The following is a 21,635-nucleotide window of genomic DNA, read 5'->3' on the forward strand; positions in this document are numbered from 1 at the left end:
AAATATCTTATTCTTACATGATTGGACTATTTGCCCTCACAATGTTTCACAGAGAAGTATACTCCTCCCCCTCTACATCCAAAAGACTCCGCCTCTCTGAGACACTCTCTTTATATCTCGTCATGGTACTGACTTGTAGAAAAAAACATGTGAAATCTTGCGCTGCTAGGCCAGAAGTGAAAGATCAGCAAGAATCTGAGGTCATCAACACTGGCAGCTCCTGTTTGACCTGGCTGTAGGGTTGGCTTGTACAGAGAAGAACAGAAAACGAGGAGGAGCACTCCGTCATGTAATAACGCTTTTAATAGAGAAGGTGCGCAATAAAAATACACTTTTTGTGTGTCGATAGCAACAGGCATATCAATGGGCAGAGAGCCCTCCAGTGTGTCTCAGGTGGGTGGAACCTCAAACCGCTGTGGCCAGCACAGGTACCCGACAAAGGCATGGAATGCCGAAACGCATTGTAACGCAACCAGCACAATCAAGATCTGACGGTGGGGCTCCCAGGACTTCTTGCCATCCGGTCCACAAACAGCTGCTGGCCACGGCATATTGAGGTTGCGCCCACCTGAGACACATTGGAGGGCTCTATGCCCATTGATATGCCTGTTTTTATCGACACGCATAAAGTGTATTTTATTGCGCACTTTCTCTATTAAAAGCGGTATCACACGACGGAGTACTCCTCCTCTGTTACTGTGCATGTTACTGACTTGTTGTCGGATAACCTAATTACTCATGAGACAGTCTCTTGTTTTTATAGGATTACGCAACTTTCTCAAATCTGTTGTTGTTGGCATCAAATTCAAAATAGGACAATATTTTTGATAAAACAATAACATTTCAAAGTTTCATATGTTGTCTTTTAATGTTGTTTTTTAAAGTGTAAGATTTACAGGATTTGTATATTTTCACATTCTGTTTTTATGTAGATGTTACATTTACACAATGTTGTACGTTTGGGGGTAAAAGGGATGTAATTCAACATGGCACCACAAATATCTGACCTAGAAGCACATAAGTTGTATCTCTTACTCCTTCCACCTTCAGGACTGCTACATAAGTCACCAGTTACCCCGATTTATACTCACCTTCTTGTCATGATTCCTCCCCAGACTGAAGACTGTCTGAAGCACAAGGTCAGGCAGAGACTGGAGAAGCCTGACCAGACAAACATGCACATTCTACAAGGTAAGGCACTGGTCAGAAGTCTGTCCGATATGCTCTTCACACCACAATCTCTCCATTGGTTTTGTTGTGCGTTCCAGCTAGTCCTCTCCACTCCGTTACACAGACCATCCGTAATGTTATGACAACCAGTCACAGGGTATCCACCAGCAAGGCCAAGTGACCAGAAAAGTCACCGTTGGTGGAACCTGATGGAGGAGGGCTTGAGACTGGTGAGGTAGAATAACCAGGCACATTTTGCAGAACCACTAGCCTTTGCTGAGGACACCAGAAAATTAGTAGGTGGGGGGCCTTTTTGGTTCATCTCACAAAATCCCAGCTCCCTGCCTGATCTTTTTTTTTTTTTTTTTTATATCCACATGCCTATAACGTCATAGAATTCTTAAAGTTACTCTAAAAATGGCTTAAATGACTAAAATAACTCTATAGTTGGATAAATGGCTGGGTAAATACCGGGCTATGTGTGTGCTGTCCACCATTAGCTCTGGATGTACAGTTGGATGAAATGGTCATGTTAATATTAGGGTATATAATTGCTATAACCAGCAATTCACAATGTATGTTGAAAGTTTTATGACGAGTATTGGCCCATATTCAATTTTATTTTTCTCCTAAGTTTTCTCCTAGGAGACACTTTTCCATCTGCTGTTTAAAATAATTTTTCAGTACTTTGCACTTCAAAAAGTAGCACAAAAATAAAGTACTGCCAAACTATTCTGAGTGTTTTCTTGTTGGCTGGTGGCTTATAAGGCATTTTGGTAATAAGGTGTGAAAATATCACCTAGTACGTACATGTCAAACTCCAGCCCGTGGGCCAAATCTCGCCCACTGAGCCATCAAATGTGGCTCTCAGGTGGTTTCCCCACTTTGCAATATGTGTGGTCCACTCTAGACCACTAGAGAAGCTATAGTGGAGGGTAAGCCCTAGATCACCAGGAAAGCCATAAGGGGAGGGGGAAATCACAAGATACTAGGGAACTGTATAGATGAGGGAGGGGGGGGGGGGGTCACTAGACACCGGGGAACCGTATAGGGGAAGGAGAGGGGCTGTAGACACCAGGGAACTGTATATGGGATGGAGGGGGGCTATTAGACACCAGGGAACTTTATAAGGCAGAGAGGTGGCCATTAGACATTGAGGTCAGCCCACGACTTGGTCCCAGAGCTCAATTTTGGCCCACTTTGTGTTTGAGTTTGACACCCCTGACTTAAGAGAAAGCTTAGGACAATTGAACAAAGGCCACTCTTATTTGTTAGCTGGATCTGCTCTTTGTCAAAATAACATATAGTACTTTAGTAGAACTAAATTGATCATACAGTAACTAAGTCCACTATGGAATCCTAGCCATGATCAGCCATGGTCTCACCGATATTTCATCATGATTTGTGAAACGTATCGGAATTGTCTAGTACAATATTTCTAAACTGAAATGCAAAATTTTAACCACTCCACCTCAAAGCGTTTTTTTAGCTTAATGCTGGGCATACACGGGTCGATAATTCGTATCAATCGAGCCACTGTTCGCTCGATTGATAATTTTTGACATATCCGATCACCGCGTGGATCGATTCCCCGCTCGATACCCACGGGCGGACAATAGCGGAAATCTAGCGGAAAATAAGGAAGCACCCGCGGGGACAAGCGGGAATCGATCCGGATGGCCACGGGGACAAGCGGGGATGCGCGGGAGTCGAGCCGCCAGATCTAACTGTGTATTCCCAGCATAACGGACAAGAGCGATTTTCACCTTTTAGTGCTTATCCCTTTCATTTGCCAATAGCTTAATCACTACTAATCACAATGAAATGATCTATATCTTGTTTTTTCACCACCAATTAGGCTTTTTGGGGTTGATATTTGTTTTCAGTAATTAATTTATTTTCTATGCAATTTGAAGGGAAAAAAACAAGGAAAAAATGTAAAATACACTATTTCTACAATTTCATCCCCTATACTTTTAATATAAACACTGCTACTGTACATAAAACCCACACATTTTATCTGCCTATTTGTCCTGGTTATCACACGATTTTAATTATGTCCCTAGTACAAAGTATAGTGACAAAATATTATTTTGAAATAAAGGTGTATTTTTTTCTGTGGTTTTTTTTCTCACTAATCTCACGTGCACAGGAACGCACATGCACACACGGGAGCACGCACGTGCACGCGCACAGTGGCAGCAGCACTGTAAGAGCATTAAGAGGCTCTAGCAGGACGTTTTGATAAGTCTGGTTGTCATTAAGTGGTTAAACAACGACTGATGTGTAATTCTGTTAGAGTACTTACCAGCAGAACCTACTGTTAATGTCCTCCTAGATTCCTCAGCCGAGGGAGTGGCTCAAGCTGCCCAAATCAAGCTGAAACGGGCTCGTCTTGCCGATGACCTGAATGAAAGAATTGCTCTTAGGCCTGGCCCGTTAGAGCTGGTGGAAAAGAATATCATTCCTCTGGAATCTACTGTGAAAGAAGCCATGAAAGGTATGACAGGTCCTCTTAGCCCTGAGATCTAGACAGCTTTTACTTCCCTTAGACCTGCCAGTAGTCACAGTAAGTGTTCCTACCATCCGAGGAGCCTTTTCTACCTCCATCTAATTGATTTTACCCTTTGAATTTGGACAAGTTTATCTGAACACCGCTTTACATCTAAATTGTTTTTGGCAGTCTTTTTTGGACAGCTAACTAGATCCTCATGTGAATCAGACAAAACAACATTATTCTGAAGGCTCATCTCTATAACGGGAACTTGAGATGAGAGTGATGTGGAGACTGCCATATTTATTTCCTCTTAAACAATACAGATTGACTGGCTGTCCTCTTGATCCTCTGCCTCTAATACTTTTAGCCATAGACCCTTAGCAAGTATGCAGATCAGGTGCCCTGACTCAAGCTGGACTTGATTACCTGCATGCTTGTTCCAGGGTTGTGAACCAGAAGAGCAACAGGACTGCCAGGCAACTGGTATTATTGAAAAGGGAATTAAATATGGCAGCCTCCATGCAGGGCCGGATTTATAGGCGCCTGATGATGGAAACTTGCCTCCCCCCTCCTTATGCAGAGTCCTGAGCAGATCATAAATGAGAGGTTATTCAACCAGCTCTCTGCATTCCACTGACGCGAACTCCCTACAGTTGGTGCCACCACCAGCTATGTAATACTGAAGGTACCTCTGGCTACCTTACACTAAGGGACACCAGTAGCTACCGATGACAGGCAAGAGAAGTAAGGGAGACCTGACAGCTGTGACAGCCAGAACACTTGCGGTTTGGTTCGGCAGGGGTATGTATGTTCATGGAAGATGAAGTCTAGGGTGCCAGGACATCTGTGCCTATAGGTTCCTGTGATGTAAATCCAGGCCTGCCTCCATGCCACTCACCTCCGGTTCACCTGAAGGATATTTTAGGATGTACGATGGTCCCTCTGAGTTCAGGCCATATCCAAAGCTGTTGACTCTCCATCAAGGTCCAGAACGGACACTAAAAATGTCTAACAATGCAAGTTACAAATGAAATCCACTTTGCTGTATACATTTTCTATCTTATTTACCCCAAATGTCAGTCATATATTTTTCTGATCCATGTGGTCTTGGTTCATTTCTAGACTGAATCCTGAGAATAAATTAGGCCAAGCTGCTAAGGTGTCCATCAGCTTCATCTTTTTAGAGAAAATCATTTAGTAGTAGTCCCAAAGACTGTTTGAGCCACAAGACCTAATTGAAAGACTTTAATGTTGTTGCCAATGTTGTAACCAACACTGTTCCACAGACTGAAGAGGCGATGTTTGGAATAACATCAGACTTGCTATTCCCTCTGGTTTCAGAGCAGTTAAAGGTTTCTTCAGACTTCATTTGAAAGTAATTTGGAGCACAGTTGTGCCATGCCTACACAACTTGTGGTGTTCAGCACTCAGAGGGTTTGGCAGTCTGTCATAGATCTGGACGCCTTGATATGTCCGACAATTAAGATTTTTTTGGCCATTTACTGCATTTTTTTACAGAATTATGATTTAAAGACGTCCCTTTGGTATTAAGGCTCTACCGGTCCAAACCTATAAAGCCAGGATCATTTGGCATCAACCTGTTGTAGATAAAAGGTTCAGACACTGCAAAGTGCAGTCTGGTAATTTACGTAATCTGACTAGAGTGGAAACATCGTAGCCAAAAGCCTAATAACTTCCAAATGGTGGGCAGAAAGGTCTGCATTATGCACTGGCACATAGCTGAGGGCTGATATCACAGAGCCATTTACCAGCTACCTGTCAGCACTCAGACCTCTCCAGTCTCCACCTCAGAGGAGAGAACGTCGTCTGATCCAGGAACATAGGGATTATCAGGACCCTGAGTGATGTCTCTCCCTGGCATGGTGGTCTATGATAGGGCTTAAAGAAAGCCTTGTCTGGAGGAACCCGAGGTCCTGCTAGTATGAGGAATGTGTCCTGTATGAGATTACCACACCTTGTGCATTTCTGGAGAAGGGGGATAACATGAGAGTATACGAGAAGGGAGATGTCTGATTATAGATATCTGAAGCTGTGGGCACCTCAGAGACAACAGGCGATAATTACACCAAGCAGGAAACACAAGAGGAGCAATGGGGATATTCACAAAACTCATTTTACGAATGACCTCACCTTACCCATCTTATGGATCATCTCTCATTGGGGTGTAGTCAGTAAATTTGGTCCGCAGCAAGGGTTGCGCAGTTAGCGCAGCTTATGTTACCTAGGCAACGCGTACGTTAACAAGGGTACTACACTACATGACTTGCTAACTGCCCAACGCAGGCTACAGTGCTTTCAGAAGTACTGGTAGAAAGAAAAATACCGGCATTCACTGAATACTTTTTGTATAATATGCTGCGCCACTTGTAACAATTACCACAAACCAAAATGTAAAATTCTATATCCACAGTCACTTATATGGCAGTCCTGTTAGTGCGCCGTGTTTCATCCACTTTAAATATCCTTATGGATAAAAACAATTCACTGCGCTCATTCAGGGGTTAGACCTGCAAAAATAGCTTCACAACACTGCTTCGTTTGGCATATCTCTCATACTTCACCAAAACTTCAGTGCCCGTGACTGACAGTGCAACACTGTGTGCCCACCAATTCAAAAACTGGGAGGCTCACCAGATGCAGACCACCTCTCTTTTTCAGGTGGGGCTCTCGCTCAAAACGTATGTCTCACTCCGCACTTCAGTGATTCACATCCATCATCATCAGTTTTAAATTGGCCTTTTAATAGACACAATAAAATTTCCGCTGAGCCAGTACGCCTGACACAGGTCACGTTGAGAGTGGTGGAACGTGGAAGCACTAGGCAGGAGCGGACGGCCGAGAGCGCGGGACGCCGCGGACGGTATACAGAAAGCAGTACGTCAGGCCTAGGAGACTTACCGCTATGGCACGCTATCTATTCATCTGGATCTTGTAAGTGGTTGGAGTGCGCGAGAAGCGCAGTGGTGTTTTAATTGTTGGATTGACATACTGCGCAATGACATTTTATTGTGTTTATTAAAAGGCCATTTTAAAACCGATGATGGGTATAAATCACTGAAGTGCGGAGTAAGACATGCGTTTTGAGCGAGAGCCCCACCTGAATCTGCATCTGGTGAGACTCCCAGTTTTTGAGGTGGTGGGCACACAGTGTTGCACTGTCAGTCACGGGCACTGAAGTTTTGGTGAAGTATGAGAGATATGCCAAATGAAGCAGTGTTACGCTATGTGAAGCTATTTTTGCAGGTCTAACCCCTAGAAGAGCGCAGTGGATTGTTTTTATCCATAAGGATATTCACCGAATACACTCCTTTATTTCTTAACGTACGACGGGCTCAATCCATTTTTCCTGGGTGATATTTTCCCATTATTAATAAAATGCCTGTAAAGCCACCAGCAAGCAAGAAAATACTCAGAATCATTTGGGCAGCCCTTTTTCACCTACTTTTTGGAACATTTTCAACTGCAGAGTGATGAAAAGTTATTCTAAACCGAAGATGAAAAATTATCTCCTAGGAGAAGATTCAGGAGAGATCTTTTGCATAGATAACAAGTTAAGTTTCTTAACTCTTCCTGTACCGGAAACAATATGAGACTCCTATCTGTGGTAATAATGTTCTATTTCTTAGCTGTACTACACGTACAATTCATTATATCATACATTTATTTTCACTTCAGATTCCCTTTAAAGCGCACCCAAACCAAACATTTTTTTAATTCAAAATATTTAGTTGCACCACTCTGACACATACAAATATAAATAAACACTTCTTCAAGCCTATGAGCATTTCAGTGCATGCTTTTCACCCTCCTTTTTGCATAGCTAGGGTTATACTGGGGGCAGCCATTTGCAATTCCTCCTTTGCTGGACACCACCTACTCCACCAGTCTGCCGGATTATTTCCTGGCAATGTGAAAGGAAGGGAGGGGTTTCTCCAATAAATGTAAAATATTTTATATTTGTCATCATGCAGCTGAAAAAAGGCTGCTATTTATTATTATAACTTAGAAAATAGATTTTATTTCTGAAATCTTGTAATTTTAATTTGGGTGCACTTTAAGTCAGGTAAGGAGAGATACATTGTGAGTTGATAAGTAAGGTGAGATATTTCATGAGAAAAGCTTTGTGAATCAGCCCCCCATCTGCCGCGTGTTTCTGCTTGGGGTGGACCGTCTGATACCACACGGAAATGTTACCAGGCGTTACACAAAGTACGTAATGCTCATTAGGTAATTGTGTTAACTCCCGCCATGCACACAGCATGTAGGTTGCGCGTTGTCGAAATGTCTTCTATATGCTGCTAGGGTTTCCCATCTCCTCAGGTGTTGGAGGCACGCTAGCTGGATCCATCCTTATTAGCCGTTTTTCTTCAGCCGCCAATCGATACATCTTTATTAGACATTCCTCTTCAGCAGCCAATCGATCCATCCTTATTAGCCGTTCTTCTTTAGCAGCCAAAAATCCAGCCCAATATGGATAGTCTGCTGGGCGCTGTGTCCACTATTTCAAGGTTTTTCTCCATGGTAACTCATTTACATATTGTAGAGCGGTGATGTTGTCTTTGGTGTCCAGCAAATGATGGTATCACTTGTAGCGAATAGCCCACACCTGCCATATTGTGATGGTTGGATGACTTTCGGACTTATTATTTGTACATATGAGGTTTACGTTTGACCAGTTGACGGTTGTAGGAACCTCTCAATGCTCACTCATGTTGTATCTGTCTCTCTATTCTCATTGCTGCAGGTAATGCATCTAGTTACTCCAAACAAGTGGATGCCTTTGCCTTCGAGGAAGACAGTAGCAATGACGGGCTGTCTCCAGACCAAGAGAGGAGAGAGGAAACCCCAGGAAATCCAAGTTCATCTCCACAAGAGACCAAAACCATGGACACCTCCTTCAACTCAGTCCAATCACAGGTAATCTACTTTCCATGTATGTCAACGCTTATTCCAAAAATGTCATCTAATCTACCCTACCATGGAGAACGGGCACATAGAAGTCTTGTCATTATCACAGGTCCCTCCTGTTTCCAGCTGAGGATGGTGGCTTCATGTAGGGGGGATCTGGGAGGGTTGAGACAGGGTGGTAGATGGAGGGTTTAATGGTCACAGTTTGAGCAGTGTAGATACACTGCCATGGCGATGGTGGATGCGGTATATACACAGGTGCTATGTTCCTGTCTCAGAATGGCATCTGGCTTCGTCTTCTGCCTCCTGTCCTGGCTACAGTTACACATCTCAGACATTGGGCTTGATTCACAAAAAACGGTGCTGTATGCACGCTATGAAAAGTGCTTTGTGCGAAATGTTGCGTAATAACGGTTATCGTGTGCCAAAAATTAGTGTTCATGATTTTTTTTCTGTGTTAACGGTCACGTTCGTGTGCTTAATTCGCGTTATTGCACGAACGTTGACGTGCGAAAAATGCAATTGAATGTGACTTGTTGCGCACGATAACCGTTTTTCGCGAGCAAACTTTTTTGGGGGGGGGGGGGTTTGCACGAAAACTCGCGGAAAGCTGTGCAAATGGCTAGCACCGTTTTGTGAATCAAGCCCACTGACTGAGGGCCATGAGGAATGGGATAAGAAATATGCCAACCAATCAGGATAGAGCGGTCTCAGGAACTTTGCCGTGAATGCCGTCTTGTGTGTTGTATGGAATGTGGACTAGGTCCACCGATTGAGTTTATTAATGTTCTTCATGTAATGTGTGGAGCTGAAGGAGGCAGGTGATGTCCTGATCCACACTCAGAAGGAATCTGAATTCTGCCTGATATACAACAATCAGAAGTTGCTGGTAAATAGTGCTGGTGACACATCATGCCTCACCTCCTCCCTCATGTGCATGGCTTCATAATGGGGGCTCTGGAGACCATGTATGACAGAACAGGTTGTGTGTGTGCGGGACTTCATGTGTGCCGTGTCCTATGTACGTCATGTGTGTGTCAACACGTGTCGTGTTATATGTATGTCATATGAGCGGGACTTCACGTGTCGTGTCCTATGTACATCATGTGTGTGGGACTTCACGTGTGTCATATGTACGTCATATGTGTGTGACGTGTCATATGTACATCATATGTGGGGGACTTCACGTGTGTCGTGTCCTATGTACGTTATGTGAGCAGGACTTAATGTGTGTCATATGTACATCATAGTAGCAGTAGAGTCTTGTACCGTGCCATCAGTAGCCATCAGTAAAAGCAAGAAGTTATAAATCAGGATGATACCATTTATTGGCTAACTAAAAAGAATAAGCGAGCTTTCGGCTTTGCAGCCTTCGTCGGGCTTAAATCCTGTACATCATTTGTGGGGGACTTCACGTGTGTTGTGTCATATGTACATTGTATGTGTGGGACTTCAGGTGTGTCGTGTCCTATGTACGCTATATCTGAGGGGCTTTACGTGTGTCATGTTCTATGTATGTAATATGTGGGGGACTTCACGTGTGTTGTGTCATATGTACATTATATGTGTGGGACTTCACGTGTGTTGTGTCCTATGTACGTCATATGTGGGGGACTTAACATGTGTCGTGTCCTATGTACGTCATATGTGGGGGACTTAACATGTGTCGTGTCCTATGTACGTCATATGTGGGGGACTTAACATGTATCGTGTCTTATGTTCGTCATATGTGCGGGACTTCACGTGTGTCGTGTCCTATGTACGTCATATGTGTGGGACTTCACGTGTGTCGTGTGCTATGTACGTCATATGTGCGGGACTTAACATGTGTCGTGTCCTATGTACATCATATGTGGGGGACTTAACATGTGTAGTGTCCTATGTACATCATATGTGCGGGACTTCACGTGTGTCGTGTGCTATGTACGTCATATGTGCGGGACTTCACGTGTGTTGTGTCCTATGTACGTCAAATGTGTGTGGTACTTCACATGTGTCGTGTCATGTGTATGTCATATGTGTGTGTGAACATGTGTGTTATGTCGTATGTACATCATATGTGTGTGCGGGACATCATGTGTGTAGTGTTCTATGTACGTCATATGTGCGGGACATCACATGTGTTGTGTTCTATGTACGTCATATGTGCGGGACATCACGTGTGTTGTGTTCTATGTACGTCATATGTGCGGGACATCACGTGTGTAGTGTTCTATGTACGTCATATGTGCGGGACATCACGTGTGTATGTTATATGTACGTCATATGTGCAGGACATCACGTGTGTTGTGTTCTATGTACGTCATATGTGCGGGACATCACGTGTGTAGTGTTATATGTACGTCATATGTGCGGGACATCACGTGTGTTGTGTTCTATGTACGTCATATGTGCGGGACATCACGTGTGTAGTGTTATATGTATGTCATATGTGCGGGACATCCTGTGTGTTGTGTTCTATGTACGTCATATGTGCGGGACATCACGTGTGTTGTGTTCTATGTACGTCATATGTGCGGGACATCACGTGTGTAGTGTTATATGTACGTCATATGTGCGGGACATCACGTGTGTTGTGTTCTATGTACGTCATATGTGCGAGACATCACGTGTGTAGTGTTCTATGTACGTCATATGTGCGGGACATCACGTGTGTTGTGTTCTATGTACGTCATATGTTGCGGGACATCACGTGTGTAGTGTTCTATGTACGTCATATGTGCGGGACATCACGTGTGTATGTTATATGTACATCATATGTGCGGGACATCACGTGTGTTGTGTTCTATGTACGTCATATGTGCGGGACATCACGTGTGTAGTGTTATATGTACGTCATATGTGCGGGACATCACGTGTGTTGTGTTCTATGTACGTCATATGTGCGGGACATCACGTGTGTAGTGTTATATGTACGTCATATGTGCGGGACATCACATGTGTAGTGTTATATGTACGTCATATGTGCGGGACATCACGTGTGTTGTGTTCTATGTACGTCATATGTGCGGGACATCACGTGTGTTGTGTTCTATGTACGTCATATGTGCGGGACATCACGTGTGTTGTGTTCTATGTACGTCATATGTGCGGGACTTCACATGTGTCGTGTTTTATGTATGTACATCTTCAGGTCATCCTCGTTTCCAGCGATGGGTTTATCGGTTTCTATACAGGACGCAGGTGGGACATTGGGGCTCATCTTAATCATTATCTCTCTTCACCTGTCTGATCTCATCTAGCATCTCATCGTATGCTTGCTACACATCATGCAATCTTCTCATCAGATCGACTGGAAATTTCGTGACGTCACAAATGTGCCCCTCTGTGTCCCTCCGTCATCCCCCCTCATAGCAATACAGCGTGTTATCGGCTACACAGCTGACTTGCATGTGTGCAGCCCGGGCCAGCAATAACAACCAAGGGCATCAGGTCCTGAACTGAGTCCGGCAAGCACACACGGGGGACCGTTGCAGCTGTTGCTAGCACACAGGAGACGTGTGCGCAACAGCTCGGCGACAGCTCCGCCTAAGCGACAGCTGTCTACACGGCAGGCAGAGACGCGGCAGAAGCTGTCGCCAAAGGTTCAGCCACCCGCCGGAAGCTCCCTTCTAGCTGTGGGTAGCTGTCGCTAGTCCGCACATACACACGCAGTACGCGTGGCGGACTAGCGGCAGTTGCTGCGACAGCTGTTGCCGGCGATTGGCCAAGTCAATCGCCTGGCGACAGCTCTTAGCAGCGACAGTTCGTGGCGCGCGCCTCATACACACGGAGGACCTGTCGCCGCAACATGCGCGTGCCACGTGTTTGTGGTGATAGTTGTGCCCTGTGTGCCTTAAAGAGAACCTGTACTGAGTAAAATTATTTAAAATAAACACATGAGGTAACTTCAAATGAACATTACATAGTTACCTTGCCATCAGTTCCTCTCAGAAGCTCACCATTTTCTTCTGACAATGATCCCTTCCAGTTCTGACAACATTTTGTCAGAACTGAAATATGTCAGTTGCTCTCAGTTATATATCAGTTGCTGTCAGTTACAGCTGAGAGGAGAACTGATGTGTCCATGTTTCCCTATGGCTCAAGTGGGCGATGTTACAGTTTAACTGTGTGCTGACCAGAAAGCTGTTATGGTGTAATTGTCATTTTCAAAATGGAGGATGGAAAATTCCATTGATCACAGTGGACAAACAGGACGCAGGAGAGAAAAAAGAGATTGAGGAGTAAACTGCACGGGTGGTAAGTATGACTTGTGTATGCTTATTTTGACTTTTAATTTTCAGTTCAGGTTTTCTTTAAGAGCCCTTACAAGGTGTGAAACCTCTTACTTTGAGTGTGATATTTAGTCGCTGTTTTGTGAACTGCTGAAGAGATGTATATTTTGTAAAGAGATGTAAGTGTTGTTGAGAGGCTGCACAGAGGTCACCAGCACACTCAGTTTAGCACTTGGGAAGTCCACCATGAACATTTGGCATGAGCCGTTAGAGCCGTTGGACGCTGAGATGGATGGTTGTCGGCAGAACCTTTCGTCTGGTTGAGTTTCATCATCTGACTCATAAAAGGCTTCGGTGAGAAATCTATAGATCATATTGTTTAGAATGTCGGAGTGACACGACACAGGGCTACCAGACGTTGTTCCGCGTTGTCATCGATCTTCAGATGATGCCACTGATCTGTGTATAGATCTGGGGAGTTTGTAAACCCGGGAATGACAGATTTTTGGCCGGGACCAGCTCATGTTCATTCCTGCGTCTTTGTTACACAGTGTACTTGGCATGGCAGCATGCAATTTTCCAAGCTCTGAGGGCGTGCGGCCAAAGTATTGTCTGCGTGCCGTGTCTAATGGTGAGGGGGGCTGATGAAATGCGATTGGTCTCGGGGGCGCGCTGGCTGCAGCAAGGGCATCATGATCACAACTCTGAGGCTGTTTATAACCCACGACAGGGTTTTGCTTTTAGAAGACTAATAAGGAGGATGCTGAAAGGAGAACGTGGCCAGAGAGTCAGCCCACCCAGCTGGCCGCCTTACAGGTCTGTCGTATCAGCTGACTGAAGGCCAAAGCTTGTTGTCGGCATGAGAAGAGCCTGTCCTGCGAATAGCTGGAGCGCTGCAGGGAGGTGAGTATGGGGGCTGCCATTCCTCACCTCCTATTCAGCAGTGTTGCACTGGGAGACATCTCAAGCTCACTCCAACCTGAATTATCGCAAATTCTTTCTGTTTTAAGAAAGCAAACATTTGTTTTTCTGACCTCCTATAGGAAGATAATATTATTCACATATGTTGGACCTCTTCTTCTGCCTCTAGGGACTCCTAACTTACTTCAGCTGTTAAGCTGGACACATGCATGTCAGTTTTTTTGACTTTATTACTTTGATGCACTTCTGATGAGTTTCTATAACACCCGCTGACATGCCCGATCAATCTACTTTCAGTCGGTTTTAGGCAGTTTATCGATCAAAACTGTAATTGGATGTGCTGGTGAATCTCTATGAAGAAGAGGAGTGAACAAGGGCAGGGACCAGTGGCCGCATGGCGTCATACTGTATCCAGCGGCGTACTGCATGCTAGCGGTTCAATCAATCATCAGATTTCCGATAATGAGGATCGGGGACTGGTGGCCGCATGGCGTCGTACTGCATCCAGCGGCGTACTGCATGCTAGCAGTTCAATCAATCATCAGATTTCCGATAATGAGGATCGGGGACCGGTGGCGGCATGGTGTCATACTGTATCCAGCGGCGTACTGCATGCTAGTGGTTCAATCAATCATCAGATTTCCGATAATGAGGGGCAGGGACCGGTGGCCGCATGGCGTCATACTGTATCCAGCGGCGTACTGCATGCTAGCGATACAATCAACCATCAGATTTCCGATGAAGATGGGTGGGGATCGGTGGTCACATGGCGTCGTACTGCATCCAGCGGCGTACTGTATACTAGCGGTACAATCAACCATCAGATTTCCGATAATGAGAGGCAGGGACCGGTGGTTGCATGGCGTCGTACTGCATCCAGAGGCGTACTGCATGCTAGCGATACAATCAACCATCAGATTTCCGATGAAGATGGGTGGGGATCGGTGGTCACATGGCGTCGTACTGCATCCAGCGGCGTACTGCATGCTAGCGGTTCAATCGACCATCAGATTTCTGATAATGAGGGGCAGGGACCGGTGGCCGCATGGCATCGTACTGTATCCAGCGGCGTACTGTATGCTGGCGGTTCAATCAACCATCAGATTTCCGATAATGAGGGGCGGGGACCAGTGGCCGCATGGCGTTGTACTGCATCCAGTGGTGTACTGCATGCTAGTGGTTCAATCAACTATCAGATTTCCAATAATGAGGGGCGGGGACCAGTGGCCGCATGGCGTCGTACTGCATCCAGCGGCGTACTGCATGCTAGCGGTACAATCAACCATCAGATTTCCGATGAAGATGGGTGGGGACCGGTGGTTGCATGGCGTCGTACTGCATCCAGCGGCGTACTGCATGCTAGCGATACAATCAACCATCAGATTTCCGATGAAGATAGGTGGGGACCGGTGGTCGCATGGCGTCGTACTGCATCCAGCGGCATACTGCATGCTAGCAGTTCAATCGACCATCAGATTTCTGATAATGAGGGGCAGAGACCGGTGGCCGCATGGCGTTGTACTGCATCCAGCGGTGTACTGCATGCTAGCGGTTCAATCAGCTATCAGATTTCCAATAATGAGGGGCGGGGACCGGTGGCGCATGGCATCGTACTGTATCCAGCGGCATACTGCTTGCTGGCGGTTCATTCAAACAACAGATTTCTGATGAATAGGGGCGGGTATCGGTGGCCGCATGGCGTCATACTGCATCCAACAGCATACTGCATGCTAGCGGTTCAATGAGCTATCAGATAATGAGGGGCGGGGACCGGTGGCCGCACGGTGTCATACAGCATCCAGCTGCTACTGCATGCTAGCGGTTCAATGAGCTTTCAGCCAGGGTCCACTGCTTGTAGTCTGACTTTTCACCGTAAAATGTAAATCAAACAGAAAAGATGATCTGAAAGTTCAGCCACAATGCAGAGCAGTTGACAAAACACAACACATTCACAGCGGCTTCTGAGTGTGTCAGACCTGACCTAATCTAAGCCAGACATAGGCAAACATGAATGCTCCACACGCAACAACGCTGGACACCAGGAGGAAAAAACAGGAGGGACGTCCAACTGTACCATGACCATGCATAGCCTCTATTATGTTCTCCCCACTAGCCAAGTTCCCACGTGACATCACTCTGGTGCTGCTCCACCCCCCCCCCCCCCAATCCACCAGCCAGCAGGCTAACAGCCTCGGCCCTGCAATGTCACCCAATAGATCTGGTTACTACTGTGCGACATTCATTGTGCATGTGTATAAGGCTATAGGACCCTTATGCCCATCATCCTGCAAGAGGACTGTTTGGAGAAGTGATGAAACCATTCTGCTCATTGCAGACATTGCTCAATGCTCGGTATGGCTTGCTGTAGGACAGTCAGTAGCCACAGCTGGACAGAATTTGGAGAGAAACGTCCTGGAGATATTTATTGCTCTGCCTGTGCCAAGTTCCTGAGCACGAGTGACTTGTTCCCTGCCGGGATCCTCAGCGTTGTGTCATTTTCCAGACGGAGTGCAGATTACAGAATTGTCGCCTGTCATGCTGGTTTCCGAATAATATTTTAAGAGCTCGGTGAGATTACTATGCTATGAATCTGGGCTGCTGGAGAGTCGTGCGTAGCCAGGCTGAAGACCGTGTGTGCTCTTAACTCTTCACAACATGACACAAGCAAAGTCCTCTACTGATGCTATGAATCTGGGTTGCTGGAGAGCCGTGTGTAGCCAGGCTGAAGACCGTGTGTGCTCTTCACAACGTGACACAGGCAAAGTGTTATACTGAATCCCCTATTCAGAGATTCACCCCTCACATTTCATCACCAGAAAACCACAGCAACTCAAAAGAAACCTCCCCAACAGGGACACAAACCACAAACTCTGCTCTGTCCACCACTCAAGAAATATATTCCTAACTTCAGGGTTATATATTGTAAAATTATTGTAAACATTATTCTTTATCAGTGACAGTTTTACCAATAGGCGCAGTAGGCACATTACTACAGCCAGCTGAACATTCACCACCTCCGACTTCCTGCTCTTGCTGCCTGCTCTGTCATCTCCCCATCCAGAGCTTTTATAAGAAGTGTGTTAAACTGTGCAAAATAATTGCCTTCTGCAGCAGTCCTTAAGGCTGGATAATGAACACTCCTCCATCTCCTAGAAGCCAAGATGTCGGCCATTTCCTCGGAGGACGGGGTAATAAATACTCTTCCACCTCCCAGAAGCCACCATGTCGACCATTTCCTCCGAGGTCAAAGTAATAAATACTCCTCCATCTCCTAGAAGCTAAGATGTCGGCCATTTTTTTTCCAGAGGACGCGGTAATAAATACTCCTCCGTCTCCCAGAAGCCACCATGTTGGCCATTTCCTCAGAGAATGGGTAATAAGCACTCCTCCATCCCCCAGAAGCTGCCATGTTGGCCTATTCCATCCAGGACGGGGAAATAAATACTCCTCCATGTCACAGACGCCCCCATGTGGCCATTTCCCCTGAGGATGGATCATAAATACTCCTCCATCTTCCTGGAGCCACCATGTTGGCAATTTCCTCCAAATATCGATAATACATACTTGACCATGTTCCACCAGCTACCATGTCAGCCACTGCTCCATCTCCCAGAAGCTAACATATCGGCCACTTACCCTGAGGCTGGGTACTATGTTGGGGTCTGGCAGTACTTTGTTGAAGAACATGATCTGGGGATAGTACGTCAGGGACCTGGGGGCTCCTCACACCTTTATTCCAATGTATCTGGTTACTCCAGTGCCTCAGGTGATAGAATCTGAGTAACTTCAGCTCAACTACAGCAGAAATGTCAGAGTGCTTAATTCAATAAGAGGCTCAGCTTGGCAGAGGAGAACATTCTCCAGATATGGTCACTTCTCTCCTGGATGGGTCTTGGCACTCAGTCATCTGCCATTAAAGAGAGAAAATCCATAAAACCAGCCGGGTCCTCTATCGTGCACAGAATGACGACCGTGACCTTCCTCCGTAGAGTCTGCTGATATCGGACACGTCTTGTGTGCCTTCCAAGCAGCCAGCAGACAAACAGGACAATAAATCACAATATGGTAGATCTGGGACATTTTTGCGATGTAATCCTGGCTAGCCGGGCGTCTCCTTGTGTGGTGCGTAAAGTAAGAGTGTTATCGGCACACTCCTACCAACGGGCTTCTTATGTTAAAGAGGAACTCTACTGAAAATAACCTCATTAATAAAATTGCTTATTGTTGCGTATTTCTGCTCGTGCCATTTTTTATCTATTATTATTTGGCATTTTATGTGGTATCAAAACTCTAAAGCAAAGTGTGATTATGTTAAGTATGGAATAAACAATGATGGGTGACAATAATTATCGAGTTATTTCAGAGGCATTTGTAGGTTCTTGTTTTTCATGGAGGTGTATTAAAGAATGCGTCCACGTTTTTAGCTTGTGGGACTGGTGGTAACACGGTATGAGATATCTCTTGTAAGCAGAGTCCTCTGCTTCTCTATTTCCAGAGCCACACCAAAGAGAATGACAATGATTCACAGGATGCGGCCAGTCCCCAGAGTCGCCCATGCCCGCTGCACCAAGACGGCCACCTGTCAACATCAGGACCTGCTGCACCAAACTCCACCACTGTCAAGGTGAGTTTCTTTGAAAGGGACAGTCCTTGGAGCAAAAATACAGATTCACCAAGAACGAGAGGTGATGATGAGACATCTCTACACTGGGGAGATCTTCCACTGGCCCATTCTAGCACTGTTCCCTCCACAAAACCATCAACAAGGGCTTGTTGAAGGCTTGAACAGTAGCAAGCACTGGCTCAAACTCATTTAGTGTTTTATAATTTCAGAGGTTTACTTTAGATGTTTTGTGGTTACGTTCTCCCCTGCCCGCAGCTGCTTGGTAGGTGAAGACACATTATTGCACCTGGTGGTGCTGCAAAGGTCCTCAAGAGGGTTGGAGGTTGAGTGTGACACAAAACCCAGTGACTTCAGTGGGAACTTCGATATAAGGGGTAAAAATGTATCAGTGAATAATAGAGGACACTTGTGTAAAATGTAGTGAAGGTCAAGCGCTAATCTGTGTCCTCCTCTGCAGACCAAGTCTAGCACAGACACCAAGAACCGGCACAAGAAGCCCAAAGACATCAAGCCGAAGGTGAAAAAGCTGAAATATCACCAGTACATTCCTCCGACCAAAAAGCAGAGAAATCTCCTCCACCATGGACTCTGCCTACGCCAGACTGCTTCAACAGCAACAACTATTCCTTCAGCTACAGATCCTAAGCCAACAACAGCAGCAACAGCACCATCACTTCAGCTACCAAGGCATGCACCACTCACATCTCAAGTACGTCTTATGGCCCTTCTCCTTTATCAGTAGAGTTCTCCTCCATTCCCCATCATGCCACCACTCACATCTCAAGTACGTCTTATGGCCCTTCTCCTATATCAGTAGAGTTATCCTCCATTCCCTAGCATGCACCACTCACATCTCAAGTAGTACGTCTCATCATCCTTCTCCTGTGTCAGTAGGGTTCTCCTATGGGAGAAAAGCGCTATAGAAATGTTATTGTATTGTATTATTGTATAAGTATGTCTCATCGTCCTTCTCCTGTGTCAGTATAGTTCTCCTCCATTCCCTAGCATGCAACACTCACAGGTCAAGTAAGTCTCATCATCCTTCTCCGGTGTCAGTAGAGTTCTCCTCCCTTCCCTGGCATCCACCACTCACATCTCAAGTATGTCTCATCGTCCTTCTCCTGTGTCAGTAGAGTTCTCCTCCATTCCCCAGCATGCACCACTCACATCTCAAGTACGTCTCATCATCCTTCTCCTTTTTCAGTAGAGTTCTCCTTCATTCCCAGCATGCACCACTCACAGCTCAAGTGCGTCTCATCGTCCTTCTCCGGTGTCAGTAGAGTTCTCCTCCATTCCCCAGCATGCACCACTCACATCTCAAGTAGTACATCTCATCATCCTTCTCCTGTGTCAGTAGAGTTCTCCTCCATTCCCCAGCATCCACCACTCACATCTCAAGTATGTCTCATCGTCCTTCTCCTGTGTCAGTAGAGTTCTCCTCTATTCCCCAGCATGCAACATTCACATCTCAAGTATGTCTCATCGTCCTTCTCCTGTGTCAGTAGAGTTCTCCTCTATTCCCCAGCATGCAACACTCACATCTCAAGTACGTCTCATGGCCCTTCTCTTGTTTCAGTAGAGTTCTCCTGCATAACCTAGCTTGCACCATTTACATCCTAAGTACATCTCATCATCCTTCTGTTTCTGTAGAGTTCTCATCTGTTTCCTAGCATGCACCACTCACATCTCAAGTGTGCCTCCTCATCCTTCTGTTTCAGTAGAGTTTTCCTCCATTCCCCAGCATGCACCACTCACATCTCAAGTACGTCTCATCATCCTTCTCCCTTTTCAGTGGAGTTCTCCTCCATTCCCCAGCATGCACCACTCACAGCTCAAGTGCGTCTCATCGTGCTTCTCCTTTGTCAGTAGAGTTCTCCTCCATTCCCTAGAATGCAACACTCACATCTCAAGTGCGTCTCATCGTCCTTCTCCTGCGTCAGTAGAGTTCTCCTCCATTCCCCAGCATGCACCGCTCACATCTCATGTATGTCTCATCATCCTCCTGTGTCAGTAGAGTTCTCCTCTATTCCCCAGCTGCACCGCTCACTTCTCAAGTACATCTCATCGTGCTTCTCCTTTGTCAGTAGAGTTCTCCTCTATTCCTTAGCATGCACCGCTCATATCTCAAGTACATCTCATCGTGCTTCTCCTGTGTCAGTAGAGTTCTCCTCCATTCCCCAGCATGCACCACTCACATCTCAAGTACGTCCCATCATCCTTCTCCTGTGTCAGTAGAGTTCTCCTCTATTCCCCAGCATGCACCGCTCACATCTCAAGTACATCTCATCATCTTTCTCCTGTGTCAGTAGAGTTCTCCTCCATTCCCCAGCATGTACCACTCACATCTCAAGTACATCTCATCATCCTTCTCCTCTTTCAGTAGAGTTCTCCTCCATTCCCCAGCATGCATCACTCACAGCTCAAGTGCGTCTCATCATCCTTCTCCGGTGTCAGTAGAGTTCTCCTCTATTCCTTAGCATGCACCGCTCATATCTCAAGTACATCTCATCGTGCTTCTCCTGCGTCAGTAGAATTCTCCTCCATTCCCCAGCATGCACCACTCACATCTCAAGTACGTCCTATCATCCTTCTCCTGTGTCAGTAGAGTTCTCCTCTATTCCCCAGCATGCACCGCTCACATCTCAAGTACATCTCATCATCCTTCTCCTGTGTCAGTAGAGTTCTCCTCCATTCCCCAGCATGTACTGCTCACATCTCAAGTACATCTCATCATCCTTCTCCTCTTTCAGTAGAGTTCTCCTCCATTCCCCAGCATGCATCACTCACAGCTCAAGTGCGTCTCATCATCCTTCTCCTCTTTCAGTAGAGTTCTCCTCCATTCCCCAGCATGCATCACTCACAGCTCAAGTGCGTCTCATCGTCCTTCTGTTTTAGTACAGTTCTCCTCCATTCCCCAGCATGCACCACTCACATCTCAAGTACATCTCATCGTGCTTCCCTGTGTCAGTAGAGTTCTCCTCTATTCCTTAGCATGCACCGCTCATATCTCAAGTACATCTCATCGTGCTTCTCCTGTCAGTAGAGTTCTCCTCCATTCCCCAGCATGCACCACTCACATCTCAAGTACGTCTCATCATCCTTCTCCTGTGTCAGTAGTGTTCATCCTCTATTCCCCAGCATGCACCGCTCACATCTCAAGTACATCTCATCATCTTTCTCCTGTGTCAGTAGGGTCCTCCTCCATTCCCCAGCATGAACCACTCACATCTCAAGTACGTCTCATCATCCTTCTCCTCTTTCAGTAGAGTACTCCTCCATT

The 21,635-nt window shown here is 45.9% G+C and overlaps 1 protein-coding gene across 1 annotated transcript in view; it reads left to right on the forward strand.

The window, feature by feature from the left end:
- The window catches only part of MYOCD (myocardin), a 77,514-nt gene that overhangs the window by 35,028 nt on the left and 20,851 nt on the right, over window positions 1-21,635 (forward strand). The window contains 7 exon segments of the mRNA XM_068261894.1: window positions 1,116-1,191; window positions 3,509-3,670; window positions 8,433-8,605; window positions 18,227-18,355; window positions 18,813-18,906; window positions 18,909-18,935; window positions 18,938-19,064. Coding sequence (XP_068117995.1) covers window positions 1,116-1,191; window positions 3,509-3,670; window positions 8,433-8,605; window positions 18,227-18,355; window positions 18,813-18,906; window positions 18,909-18,935; window positions 18,938-19,064 — 788 coding nt within the window.

The sequence above is a fragment of the Hyperolius riggenbachi genome, chromosome 12 (assembly GCF_040937935.1).
Source record: "Hyperolius riggenbachi isolate aHypRig1 chromosome 12, aHypRig1.pri, whole genome shotgun sequence".
Lineage (NCBI taxonomy): Eukaryota > Metazoa > Chordata > Amphibia > Anura > Hyperoliidae > Hyperolius > Hyperolius riggenbachi.